At 46.4% G+C, this 13,421-nt stretch overlaps 1 protein-coding gene across 2 annotated transcripts in view; it reads left to right on the top strand.

Moving 5' to 3' along the window:
- Positions 1 to 13,421, top strand: part of ATRN (attractin) — a 154,894-nt gene that overhangs the window by 77,783 nt on the left and 63,690 nt on the right. For both annotated transcript variants that reach the window (XM_077933720.1, XM_077933721.1), the window contains exons 14-20: positions 2,312 to 2,450; positions 2,903 to 3,084; positions 3,873 to 4,089; positions 5,773 to 5,958; positions 6,931 to 7,170; positions 8,700 to 8,837; positions 9,852 to 9,945. In XM_077933720.1, coding sequence (XP_077789846.1) covers positions 2,312 to 2,450; positions 2,903 to 3,084; positions 3,873 to 4,089; positions 5,773 to 5,958; positions 6,931 to 7,170; positions 8,700 to 8,837; positions 9,852 to 9,945 — 1,196 coding nt within the window. The remainder of the gene's footprint in view (positions 1 to 2,311; positions 2,451 to 2,902; positions 3,085 to 3,872; positions 4,090 to 5,772; positions 5,959 to 6,930; positions 7,171 to 8,699; positions 8,838 to 9,851; positions 9,946 to 13,421) is intronic.

The raw sequence follows: 13,421 nt of genomic DNA, 5'->3' as shown, positions 1-13,421 counted from the left end.
TTCTGCCCCCCCCCCTTTATGTCTGCTGCCAAGAAAGCGCTTGTCAGCAACTGCAGCTGACTTTGCCAAGCAGTTGCAATTCGTAGCTCTGGGTGGGCTGCTTCAATTGTGCTCGGTGGCTCACTAATGAACATCCTAGAAGAGAGAGTGGGGCGAAGCAAAAGGGTTGTGTATACTCTGCCAAAACGCTTCTATTTTTTATACCTAATCACACAAGTCACAAACACTGAGAAGCGTTGCAGGGTGCAAACAACAATCTCCCCCCACTCCGTCAATGAAAACCTACCTTTGTCTTGTCCTGTTTTGATTTGACGCTTCCAAGGCAGGCTGTGTTAGATCAGTAGCTCTGCTTGTCTTTCTTTCTTATCTATAGCATATTAGGTTTTTCACGTTATTACAATAAAATAGTATAGTACCTTATTCGTCCTCACCCTCCCTATGCCCTTGTATCCTTTTTAGTTAGGGCAGCCTTTCTCAACCTGTGGGTCTCCAGATGTTGTTGGACTACAACTCCCATCACCACTAGCTAGCAAGGCCAGAGCTCAGGGATGATGGGAGTTGTAGTCCAACAACATCTGGGGACCCACAGGTTGAGAACCGCTGTGTTAGGGGATTTTTGTTTTTGATGTTCAGTTCTTTGGCGTTCTATACAGTGCTCAGGTTCACATGCATAGGTCAGGGTTGGGATAAATGAATGTCAGTGCTGTGCTGTGGGCCCAGATCAATGCACCCCTTGCAGCAGGAAGGCTAACCACAGATTGTCAGGACCATGGACAGATCAGTGTGACAAGTGCTAGCTGGAGCTTGCAGGAAAAGGGCTGTTGTCTCAGTGGCATGCCGAGGCCTTATGAAGGCTGGTGGGTCCAGACCTTCTGTCAGCCCGTCTTCCTCTGAGGACCTGTTTGTGTTTTTTAAGGGGCCATTTTCCAGTTGAGATGCCTCTGGTTCCTATGGCATAGGGACAGTGAGGACTACATACAATGGGGTGTGGTGCAGACGAGACCTCTGAGTCATAGAATCATAGAACTGTAGCACTGGGATACCGAGAGCCATCTAGTCCAACCCCCTGCAATGCAGGAATCTCGGCTAAAGCATCCATGACAGATGGCCATCTAATCTCTGCTTAAAAACGTCCAATGAAGGAGAGTCCACCACCTCCCGAGGGAGTCCGCCCCATCATCAAACAGCTCTTACTGTCAGAAACTTCTTCCTGATCCTTAATCGGAATCTCCTTTTTTGTAACCTGAAGCCATGGGTTCGAGTCCTACCCTCCAGAGCAGGAAAAAAAAAGCTTATTCCATCTTCCATGCGGCATCCCTTTAGATATTTGAAGATGGCTATCATATCTCCTCTCAGTCTCCTCTCATCCAGGCTTAACATACCCAGCTCCTTCAACCGTTCCTCATAAGGCTTGGTTTCGAGACCTTTGATCATCTTTGTTGCCACCCTTTGCACATGTTCCAGTTTGCCAAAATTGTGGCCACAGTACTCCGGGGTGGTCTGACCAAGGCAGAATAGAGTGGGACTATGACTTCCCTTGATCTGGACACTATACTTCTGTTGATGCCACCTAGAATAGCATTAGGGTTTTTTGGTTTTTTTGCTGCTGCGTCACACTGTTAGCTCATGTTGTTGGGTAACATCATATCTTTTGGCCTGGAAGGTCCTGGAGTGGGTGGAAGTGGCTCCTTTGGACAGCTGTGCTGGCTGGACCCAGTGTCAAAAACAGCTGGAGGCAGTAGGTTAGCAAAAGCTGAGCTAAGCAATGAGGAATAAGGTCACATGGCTGCTACTTTGCCAGGAAGTTTGATTTAGCTGCATTTGGAAAGCTTTCTTCATACACCCTGACCCTCAGGACCCCCTTTTCCCTCTTTCCTTTTTTTGGTCCCAACAGCTGAAGAACTTGCTTTTTAGTCACTGAAAAAAGTATATGGGCCCCAAAGTGTTTTGGGAATGCAGTTAGCCACCTTTAAAAAGCCCTGTTGCTTCCTGAACGTTTTCAAAACCTTTGGCTGTCACCACCTGGGAGGCACACTTTGAATGCATTGCCCAACACTCTGATTCAGTGGGACGATCTGTGACAAAACTGATGAAACTGATCTGGAACTTCTAATGAGACCCAAGCCTGGAATGGTTTCAAAGCTGGGTGGATGAATGGGATTTCCGAAGTATAGATAACTCTGCTGGCTTTGGTGCCCCACAAGGAGTGTGTTCATGGCTAGATCTACCCTGTTGTCTCTTTAGCAGAATTGTTGATTCATCTTGTGTATCTTGTGAAGGAAAAAGTGTACCTCTTTGCTGTCTCTGTTAGACTCCCATTGCTGCGTTTGAAAATTGCCCCAAGGATAACCCTGCATTTTACTGTAACAAGAAGACGAGCTGTAAGAGCTGCAGCCTGGATCAGAACTGTCAGTGGGAAGGTCGGAATCAAGAATGCATTGCTTTGCCTGGTATGTTATCTCCTTGAGTGTAGCATTCGCATGTGCTTCTACCCTTTCCTTTCCCTCCCAAATGGAGAAGAATATCTGCCTGCCTATCTTTTTGCATTGCTTTATTGCACTGACATTATTTTTAACTAATGCCATTAATTTGATTCTGAATTGATTTTAGAATTTATTTCAATTAATTGATTGTGATTTTATGTAAATTGTGTTACTTTTACTGTTGTTAGCCACTCTGAGCCCTGCTTCGGCTGGGGAGGGCAGGACATAAATAAAATTTTATTATTATTTATTATCATTATTATTAGTGAGTTAAATAAATGATAGTATATTGATGAGTTAAATATATATTTTTTGTGAATTGGAGATCCTTGTAGGCACCTGAGTCCCTGTGGATGATCGCCGCAAGCGAGGCAAGAGTGAAATCCGTGCGTAACTTCTGCTCCTCTTTTTTTTTACAGAGAACATCTGTGGGGCCACCTGGCACTTGGTGGGCAACTCTTGCCTGAGACTCACGCAAACGAAAGATAGCTACGACAATGCAAAGCTGAACTGCCGGAGCCACAATGCCGCTCTGGCGTCGCTCACCACCCAGAAGAAGGTGGATTTCCTTCTTAAAGAACTCCAGAAAACACAGTCATCGGTGAGTGATCCTTAATGCCCTTTGAAGTTGCATCTGGGTGATCAGGGAGGTCCTTGCGCATTCACCCTCAGGTTGAGTTGCTCCATTTCAAAGGGAGCTGTTGAAATTCATATTCCTCTGTGAGGTTGTAACCAAGGCTAATGTTGGCATCTCAGTACAATGTTATGTTTTTGATGTTAATCCCCCAAAGCAACTGCTTTTGGTTTTTGACTACTTTAGCAGTTGAAAGTTGGGGCTTACCTGGCTTGGTTCCATATGCAGAGAACCCACATCTAGCTATCTTGTAAGACCCAACTACCCATAATCTTATTAGTGTGGGGCAGTTGTGACACTGTGTTCTCTATCCCCCTTGGGGCACTCATGATGCCACCCCCTCCCTTCCACCTAGGCTTGCCATTATGTCTCTGACAAGCTGTTGTCTCTGACAAGCTGTTGTCTGGTTTTAGGGCTCCATTTCAGCAGCTGGGTTTGACTGTCTTGCTTATAGCTATGAGACTTGCCGCAATTAGCATGCGTGTCTGTTGAAGGGGCAGAGAGCTAGAGAAAGAAGTTGGCGATAGCATGATGGGATTGTGGAGAGACACAAATGACCTTCTCGCTTGCAAACTCAGCAGCTTGCTGCCTCTCACTTGCACCCTGTTCGAATCTCGGCAGCTCAGAGACCATTGTGCGTTAAGCAAGACCTATCCCTTAATAGAAAGCATATTTTTGCTCATTGAAAATGCCCGTGTGTCACACTGTGGCTGTGTGCTCCTCCTTAACTCTCATACCGCCCTCCTTCCTCTTAGCCAAAAGCCCTGACGCCCTGGGTTGGGCTGCGGAAGATCAACATATCGTACTGGTGCTGGGAAGACATGTCTCCCTTCACGAACACCTCACTCCAGTGGCTGCCTGGGGAGCCAAGCGACATTGGGTTCTGCAGCTACTTGGCGGTGCCAAACAACCAAGGGCTGAAAGCAGCAACATGCATCAACCAAGTCAATGGCAGCGTCTGCGAAAGGCCTGGTAAAATATCTCTTGGTGCTCTTGCCGTAGGAGACTGGGGACGAACATGTGTGGAGGCATGCAAATACAGAATGATGCATTGGTGTAGACTCTTCCTTCCACAATATTAGAGTTGATTTGTATCATAGAATCATAGAATCATAGAGTTGGAATAGACCACAAGGGCCATCGAGTCCAACCCCCTGCCAAGCAGGAAAGACCATCAGAGCACTCCTGACATATGGTTGTCAAGCCTCTGCTTAAAGACCTCCAAAGAAGGAGACACACTGGACTATCAGTTCAAGGGAAAGGGACTTATCGTATTTTTCGCTCTATAAGCCGCACCCGACCACAAGATGCACCTAGTTTTTAGAGGAGGAAAACAAGAAAAAAAATATTCTGAATCAAATGTTGTTGAAGAGTAAAGAGGAGGGAGGATCAGGCTAAGGAGCCACCGGTCCGTCCGCCCCTTTGGGGAAGCTGGATCTGCTGGCCACCTAACAGCGTTGTCCCTCTTGGGGGGATCGGAGGAAGCAGGCGAGACGAAGCGACACTCTTCAAGGAGCCCCTTCCTTTCCTCCTCCCACTTTGCTGAAGATGCGCTGCGCTGCTCTGCTGAAGCCAGCAGAGCAAGAGGGAGAGCTGTGCGGGGCCTCTTGGTCTGCTGGCTTCCCAGCAAAGCAGGATGAGGGACGGAAGAGGCTCTGTAAGGGCTCCCTTCCGTCCCTCATCGTGCATCGCTGTGAAGGCATCACAACAAGAGGTGCTGCGCAGCTCTCCCTCTTGCTCTGCTGGCTTCAGCGATAGCTGCGCAGCCTGCATTTGCTCCATAAGACACACAGACATTTCCCCTTGCTTTTTAGGAGGAAAAAAGTGTGTCTTATAGAGTGAAAAATACGGTAGGTCACTGGTAGAGCATCTGCTTCATCTGCAGAAGGTCCCGTCTGCAGGTTCATCTGCAGGTTCAGTCCCCGGCATCTCCAGCTACAGCTGGGAATGTCCCCCGTTTGAAACTCTGGGGAGCTGCTGCCTGTCAGTGTTTGAAAACACTGAGCTAGATGGATCAGTTGTCTGACTCAGGAACGTAGGAAGCAAGGCAGGAATCTCAGCTAAAGCATCCATGACTGGTGGCCATCCAATCTACTTAGAAACTTCCATTGAAGGACAGTCCACCACTTCCCGAAGGAGTCTGTTCCACTGTCAGAGTGGTGATAACTTACTTTTGTGGAGTCCTTTGACACCATCCCACTGCTGATCAAAATGTGAGCTCCAGCTTTTAAAGTCTAGGGAGCTGTGGTTTATCTTGAAGAACCTTGGCGTTCATGCAGAGTGTGACCTCAAGGGCTAAAGCCTCGAGGGGAAATTAAATGGATAATCAGGCACGGAGCTGAACTCGAGAGCCGTTTTGAATTGTCCGGGGTGCGGAAAGAGGTCTGTCAGCAAGAGGGCTACAGTAGCTTCCTTAATGGATAAGAGCTTTATTAGTAAAGAATGGGAAGGACCACAGTGATGCTGACAAGAAGCAGTGTCAGGATTCAGCAGCCTTTCGGGGGTTCGGGAGGAGAAAGTTGGATTCTTTTCACCAGCAATGTAGTGTTACCTTTGGCTTCAAGGTGGAAGAAAAGAAAAAGGCTTGGAAATGTCTCATATGGTAAAAGCTGCTTGCACTAATCCCTTTTGTTGTTGTTGTTGTTGAATGCGCAGCCAACCACAGTGCCAAGCAGTGCCGCACCCCCTGTGGCCTGAGAACGGTGTGCAGCGAATGCACCAGCAGCAACTCCGAGTGTATGTGGTGCAGCAACAAGAAACAGTGCGTGGACTCCAGTGCTTATGTGGCCTCTTTCCCTTATGGCCAGTGCATGGAGTGGCATACCGTGAGCAGCTGTCCACGTAAGCAATCCTTTGGCTGATGGGGATCTCAACAGTTGTTGTGTAGGGGCACTTCCATAAAGGGGGTGGTATCATCCAATGGTCCGTGCACCTAGTATATTTATGCACAGGCAGCGACTATTTTGGGGCCATCCAATTGACACGCAGTCGCCGACACAGGGTCCTTTTGGACCTGGAAGATGGCAGAAGGGGGGTATAACGGGGTGGGGTGCGTTTATATGTGCTCTGCTGCACACGCAGGGCCTGGGAACGGAACCCCCTCATGAAATGGTTGCTGCCTGTATTTTGTGAACTGTCCTGAGATCTATGGAGGAAGGGGGTATACAGATTTTATTATACTCTTCTGTTGGACTGGAGAATGAATTTTACTTGTGTGTGTGCTCATTGTAGGACTGAGGACAACAGGATCCCAAAGCTGCTCCCCAGATTAGCAGGGTGGCTGTGGGCAAGTTGCAGTGGTCTAAATCTGGAGGAATATGTTAGAATCCCCATACTGAGTAGGACTTGAGGCTCTCATTTGTCTGCATCCTGCCAGGCTACTGCCTCCAGCCGGTAGAGTTCCAGGTGAAGCCTCCAACACCAGTTTTCCTGCACAATATTTACCGGGCTACCCAGATGCAACCCAGGCCCTGTTTTAAAATTCCATTCATCTTTATTTATGATTGCATTATTGATATTTGGAAAGTCCTAACCTACAAGGGAAAAAAAATTCAGCCCACTTCACATTACGCTTCCCAGTTGCTGCTTGGAAGGCAGGTTGCAGGCTGTAGTTTGCTCATTCAGCTTTAATGGCAAACTCTGACTTCTTGGAGCCAGCCAGGATCGAAACAGAATGCGAAAGAGGCAGTGTGCAAGTGGGAGGATGTTCAGACCCTGGTGTGCTGTTGTTGCATGTGAACCAGCCCAGGATGTGAAGCCTTAAAGCACTGGTGGCTTCTTTCCTTAACCTGGAAGTTCTCTTTCTCTCCGCAGCTGAAAACTGTTCTGGCTACTTCACTTGTGGGCACTGTTTGGAGCAGCCTGGCTGTGGCTGGTGTACGGATCCCAGTAATACAGGCAAGGGGAAGTGCATTGAAGGCTCTTCCAGAGGTCCAGTGAAGATGCCGCCTTCACCTCCACCAGCAACAGGAAAATCCTACCTAGAGCCTGTCCTTGATGTCAGCATGTGCCTGGCTGAGAACAAATACAACTGGTCCTTTATTCACTGTCCAGGTAACTTATTTAGGAGTGCACATTTGATGTGGAGATCAGTTATCTCTTAAAACCTTAAGTGATCCTCTTGTATGCCCAGTAGGCAGGGGCAAGAGGGTGGATTTGTTTAATCTTTCAGTGACTGTGTGCAGCTTCTTGAAAATGGAACCAGGTAATGGTGCCTATTCCTGAGTAGTGCTGAGTTGTTAGCCGTGTTAAGGGAGAACTTCAGAGAATGCAATCTTACGTTTATAATGTAGGGGAACGTGAGAAGTCTGCCACTCTGTTTGCTTGTTTATAGTGTTTGTAGTCCTCTCTTTAGTTAAAAGACTCCATTATAAATGAGGCACTCCTTGCCCACAATTTTCCAGCCTAAAAGACATGTTGCAGTAGGAAAGGCAGAGGGGAAAGCAAATTCAGACAACAGTTCCTAAAGGTATGAAGTTCTTAAAAGGACCACGTTGAAGTTCAACTGTTGGTGGGAGAAGAAGAGCCCAATGGATCTAGTTGCTCACCAGAGCTGGCGCAGCAGCCCTGCAGTCCCATATCTTCCCCTGCTGCAGCCTTATGGGAAATAGTTAAAATAAAATAGAAATAGATATAAGGGTTAATGTCACCTGAAATGGGGGCAGGGAAAAGAACAGTTTATTGGAATGCAAAGCTTTTCTTCCTTGGCTGGTTTTTCTTTTTCTTTTTCCTTTTTTTTTGGGGGGGGGGGAGGAGAGGAGAGGAGTTGGTGTTGTGAAAGGGCAGAGAAATGTCCCAGTTCTTCCAGTGATTCATGATTGGCTAGGCTTACTGTGACCAGAAAGGAGCTAGTGCCCTTATCGATAGTTTTCATATACTGATGTCAGCACATAGCTAAATCCGATTTGCTAGATTGTGCTGTGATTTCATCACATTCAGAACAGGAGCCCAAACTGGCTGGGGAAGAATAGAGGTGGTGGGATGTCTCCCAAAGCAGAGGCCATCAAAGGAAACAGTGGCTGCAGATAGCAAGCAGTTCAGCACCGGCAAGATATGAAAGGGGGCACAACTGTTTCAAACTCAAAATCTGGGGGGCACAACTGTTTCAAACTCAAAATCTGTTTCGCTTCCAGATTATGATGATATGATCCTTTGAATTTCATGCTGTGTAGTTAGACAAAACGACACGTATAAATGCCTTTGTCTATGGGCAGATGAGTCAACATAAAAAGAGCAAATTTCTGCATGTGCTCCCTCCATTAATTCTAACGTCCATTAGAATTATTTGAGTACAGATACAGGCGATGCACAATCACCTGCGACGCCAGAAAGTTTCTCCAGCACAGTTAAGTGCTGAGTGTTGTAGCTGCTGATTGTGTGCACTCCAGTCCACCCTGGGAAGGGGAGCCCTGCTGAGATGCTCTGGTGCTTATCCTGGATCTCTGGAAAGCAAGACCACCTGGTCTGGTGTGAACTTGCTGTTACTTAGCCCAAAACACCAAGCAATCAAAATTGTGGTGACAAATAACGAGATGGATGGGAGAGAGCGAAAGATGTGCTGAGCGTCCCTTTTTGTTTTCTAGCCTGCCAGTGTAACGGGCACAGTAGATGTGTCAACGAGAGCATCTGCGAGAGGTGTGAGAACCTGACGACTGGCAAGCACTGTGAAACCTGCATCTCTGGTTACTATGGAGACCCCACAAATGGAGGCACCTGTCAGCGTAAGTTGGGTCCTCCATCCATCTTCCCCACTGCTGAACAATTGCATTTCCTCCCCTGGTCCCCATTTATTTTTGCCTGACCTTTTTTTTTTTAACAGCTAGTATGCAGGCCATAATGATCGAGGCTGTGTGTGGACTGTGCAAAATTCTGTACCAAGGAAACCTATTTTCTGCAATTTGTAAATTGCGCAAAATGAGCAAATTTACACTATTTCACTGAACACTATGGTTTTGCTTCTTTGCATAATTTATTCATGTTTTGCCAGGGCACTGAAGCCATCCAAACACTGAGAATTTTATTCATCTAGCCTTTTTGGAGAGAATTCAGCAGGTTTCACTTACATACTTTCAAGGCTGTCTTCCCAGCCTCGAGTGGTGGGAACCATTTAAAAAGCGAAGTTAAGATTCCCAGAAAGCTGAATTCTATACTTGATACATATTCTGTGTCTGTTCTACTTTTACAGAATAATTGATAATTACCAGTGATAGAACTGTGTAACATCAGTGATATTTTATTACATCTGTCATATAACTGAACTTAAAGAAGCATTTCACAGGGGCATGGATCATAATATTCCTTGTGGCAGGTCTACTTCAAATATGAACCAAAAGCCTGAGCAACACGTTTCCCAATCATGGACTCATTTAACAAAGACATTGAGTCTGTAGAGATGATCCCTTTGCCATTCATTCATGCCTGAAATTTGATAAGATCTTGCTTTCCTCCTCGCCTTTTGCTAAGGCTGCTGAACTACCTTTGGTTTTAGCTCTCACCCAGGGGTTGTCTGTCTGTCCGTATAGGCAGAGAGATGAAATTCAGGGTACTACTCAATCAAGTGCGGTCTTCCAAATTGTGCAACAAGCAGTGTTTTGTGTCCTGTCATAAATGACATAAATGTGCATTCAAGGCATATAAGCGAGTGGGAAGCCACTCACAATGTGAACAGCTTAATTGCTTGTTAATTGATCCATCAGTATTTATTTTACAGGGGAAAAAATCTGTTTATCTTTCAGCTTGCAAGTGCAATGGCCATGCTTCTATCTGCAACGCAAACACAGGGAAGTGTTTTTGCACCACAAAAGGAATCAAAGGAGAGGAGTGTCAGCTGTGAGTCAGCCTTTACATATGTCCTTTTTATTGTCCATTCATTGTGCTCTTGATGGCATTGGGGTGGTTCTACACACTCCTGCATTCAATACTGTTTGCGCCCACAAAGGTTTCAGGGCAGTCAGACTGCTTTGTGAGCAATCAGTGCATGGCCCATAGCTCCCTACTGAAGCCTTTTCATGCCACAAATGTTCCAACTTGGGGTGTGGGATCCAGCTTTTGCTGCACCAGAGTGCTGGGGTGCCCCCTCAAGGCACCAAATCAAATCCACTTATTTGTGTTAGAGCTGCTCCCAAGTGCTTCCTGTTAATGCTGGATACAGTCGTTCCTGTGGGGTGGCTTTTGCGTGTGTGAACGAGCAAAGGTTTCGCGGGTAATCACAGCCTGAGCATAAAAAAAGAGAAAAGCTTAAAAATCAAAGTCTGGTGGCTTGGCACCAGAGCACAACTGACTTTCATTTGGGGCCAGAAGCAAAGCTCGTGTAGCTGTACCCCCCCCCGACTTCTCCTTGATGCCATGTGGTGACATTCCTGTTTCTTTTTCTGCAAGGATGCATATTTTAGCACAGCCACTGCAGCCAGATTGCAACAACACAAAAAATGTACAAATGAAATCATGGTGGCTCCATAGGACCCTCGTATCTACGGGACCGCCTCTCCTGGTCTGCCCCGCAGAGGACCTTAAGGTCCACGAATAACTATAGTTTAGAGGTCCCGGGCTCTAAGGAAGTCAGACTATCCTCCACCAGGGCCAGGGCCTTTTCAGTGATGGCTCCGACCTGGTGGAATGCTCTGTCCCAGGAGACTAGGGCCCTGCAGGATTTAACCTCCTTCCACCGGGCCTCTAAGACAGAGCTATTCCGCCTGGCCGTTAATTTGAATTCAGCCTGATCTTTTATTTCCCTTCCCTCCCCCCTTCCCTTTTATGAAAATTACCCACTCTGAGACCCCACAGCTAATTCTCCCCTGGCTTCCTCGCTGGCCCAAGTAGGACCAATTCAGCCAACTAGCTCTGGGGATTATCTAATGCTTATTTCCCCTAAATTGATTTTTGATTTTTGAATTTTATTGTTATTCATGTTTTTATACTGTATTTTATGCTGCTTTTATAATTAAGTGTTTTAAATTTGTTGTTAGCTGCCCTGAGCCCGGTTTTTGCACTGGGAATGGCGGGGTATAAATAAAATTTTATTATTATTATTATTATTATTATTATTATTATTATAGGGCAACCAACCTGCCCTCAGGGGAAAAAGGGCAGGTGGAATTGGGGGTGGCATGAACACCCACCAATGGGACTGGTGGAGTTAAATTGTGCGTTCAATAATGAGGGAGCATTAGATATAGATAACCACTTCAAATGCACTATTAATGCACCAGTGGCATCTTGCTGCATACGCCTGCAATAAAACAGAGGACTGGATGGGGTGCAGTGACAGGTTTGGGTAACATGGTTGAAGCAGAATGTGTCATGGTGCTGTTTTATTTGGTGTGGTGCACTGATGGAGGCAGCAATGCTTCTGAATGCCAGGTTCTGGAAGCCGCAAGAGGGGAGAACATTTCTGTTGTGCCCATATCCTGCTTGAGGGTTTTCCACGGACATCTGGTTGGCCACTGTGAGAACAGGGTGCTGGACTAGGGGGGGCATTGGCCTGATGCAGCAGTCAGTTCTCATGTAATAATAATAATAATAATAATAATAATAATAATAATAATAAAAAATAATTTTTTATTTATACCCCGCCCATCTGGCTGGGCTTCCCCAGCCACTCTGTGCGGCTTTCAACAAAAGATTAAATTACAGTAATGCATCAAACATTAAAAGCTTCCCTAAACAGGGCTGCCTTCAGATGTCTTCTAAAAGTCTGGTAGTTGTTGTTCTCTTTGACATCTGGTGGGAGGGCGTTCCACAGGGTGGGTGCCACTACCGAGAAGGCCCTCTGCCTGGTTCCCTGTAACTTGGCCTCTCACAGTGAGGGACCCGCCAGAAGGCCCTCGGCGCTGGACCTCAGTGTCCAGGCAGAATGATGGAGGTGGAGACGCTCCTTCAGGTATACTGGGCTGAGGCTGTTCAGGGCTTTAAAGGTCAGCACCAACACTTTGAATTGTGCTCGGAAACGTACTGGGAGCCAATGTAGGTCTTTCAAGACCGGTGTTATATGGTCTCAGCGGCCACTCCCAGTCACCAGTCTAGCTGCCACATTCTGGATTAGTTGTAGTTTCCGGTTCACCTTCAAAGGTAGCCCCACATAGAGTGCATTGCAGTAGTCCAAGAGAGAGATAACCAGAGCATGCACCACTCTGGCAAGGCAGTCCACGGGCAGATAGGGTCTCAGCCTGCGTACCAGATGGAGCTGATTCTTACATTGAACGTTTAGCCCACTATTGAGATTAAACCTGCCCAGGCTTCTGCAGCTCAGAAGAAGAAAGCAATCCTACTTTATAAACCCTGAATCCTGTTTTAAAAAAGTTGATCCGTGGAGATGCAGAACTAAGATCTTGCTCTTCAGGAGTCCTATGAAGTTACTTGCGCAACACAATATACATTTGAAGAATCTATTCCCACCACTGCTTTCAAGATTTAGTGGGTTATGTGATGGAAAATTATTAGATTTGAGGAGTGGGTGTGTTTGGTTGAACACTGTTTTGTCAGTACTGAAAGTCCACCCACCAGTTGAGAGACTCTGGGAAGGGGTAAAATTTTCCCCCTACTCAAGAAGCAGGGTCACGAATAGCCCATCTGTCCTCAAAGACATCACGTTCAATACATAATGTATTATTGGCTGTGATAACCAGGCTGACCAGTCTACGAAGCCTTGCTCACACTCTTTAATTGGCTTTGTTTGCTCTGAGAGATATCGGCATATAACCAAATCTGATTGATTATGTAGCATTATGACATTAGCACATTTGCGTTTTGCTGCCCAATTGCCCGGAGGTCACTCTAGAAAGAAGCTATAAGCAGGAAATGAAAACCGGTGCCGTCTCAGCAGCAGTGCATGGGAAATAATAGCAGGGAATAGGTGCTAGAAAAAAATAAAATAAATTCCTACATTAAGATGGTGTCATAGAATAGCAAACCTGTAGAGCTGGAAGGGACCACAAGGGTCATTTAGTTCAATGCTGTGTGAACAGGGATTTGGGGTTTTTTTATTATCAAAAGTAGAAAGTACAGAAAACTATATGGGGTAGGTAGGAGTTTCTGTTCTGCTTGGAAAGCAGTAGCTTTGACTGCAATATTATTAAAAACAGGAAACATTTAGCACAGCCATAAATGCTACCTCCTTTTTCAGAGTGGATGGGTGGAGTACAGTGGTACCTTGGGATGCGAACGGGATCCGTTCCGGAGCCCCGTTCACATCCCGAACAGAACCTAAGATGTGACAGCATGTCTGCTCGTGCGCGGGTCACGTTTCGCCGCTTCCACGCATACATGTGACGTCATTTTGAGCGTCTGCGCGTGCGTGAGCGGAGAAA

This window comes from Podarcis muralis, chromosome 9 (genome assembly GCF_964188315.1).
Source record: "Podarcis muralis chromosome 9, rPodMur119.hap1.1, whole genome shotgun sequence".
NCBI classification, from domain to species: Eukaryota; Metazoa; Chordata; class Lepidosauria; order Squamata; family Lacertidae; genus Podarcis; species Podarcis muralis.
Note: the sequence above shows the minus strand (reverse complement) of the source record. Positions and strands in the feature narration are given on the sequence as shown.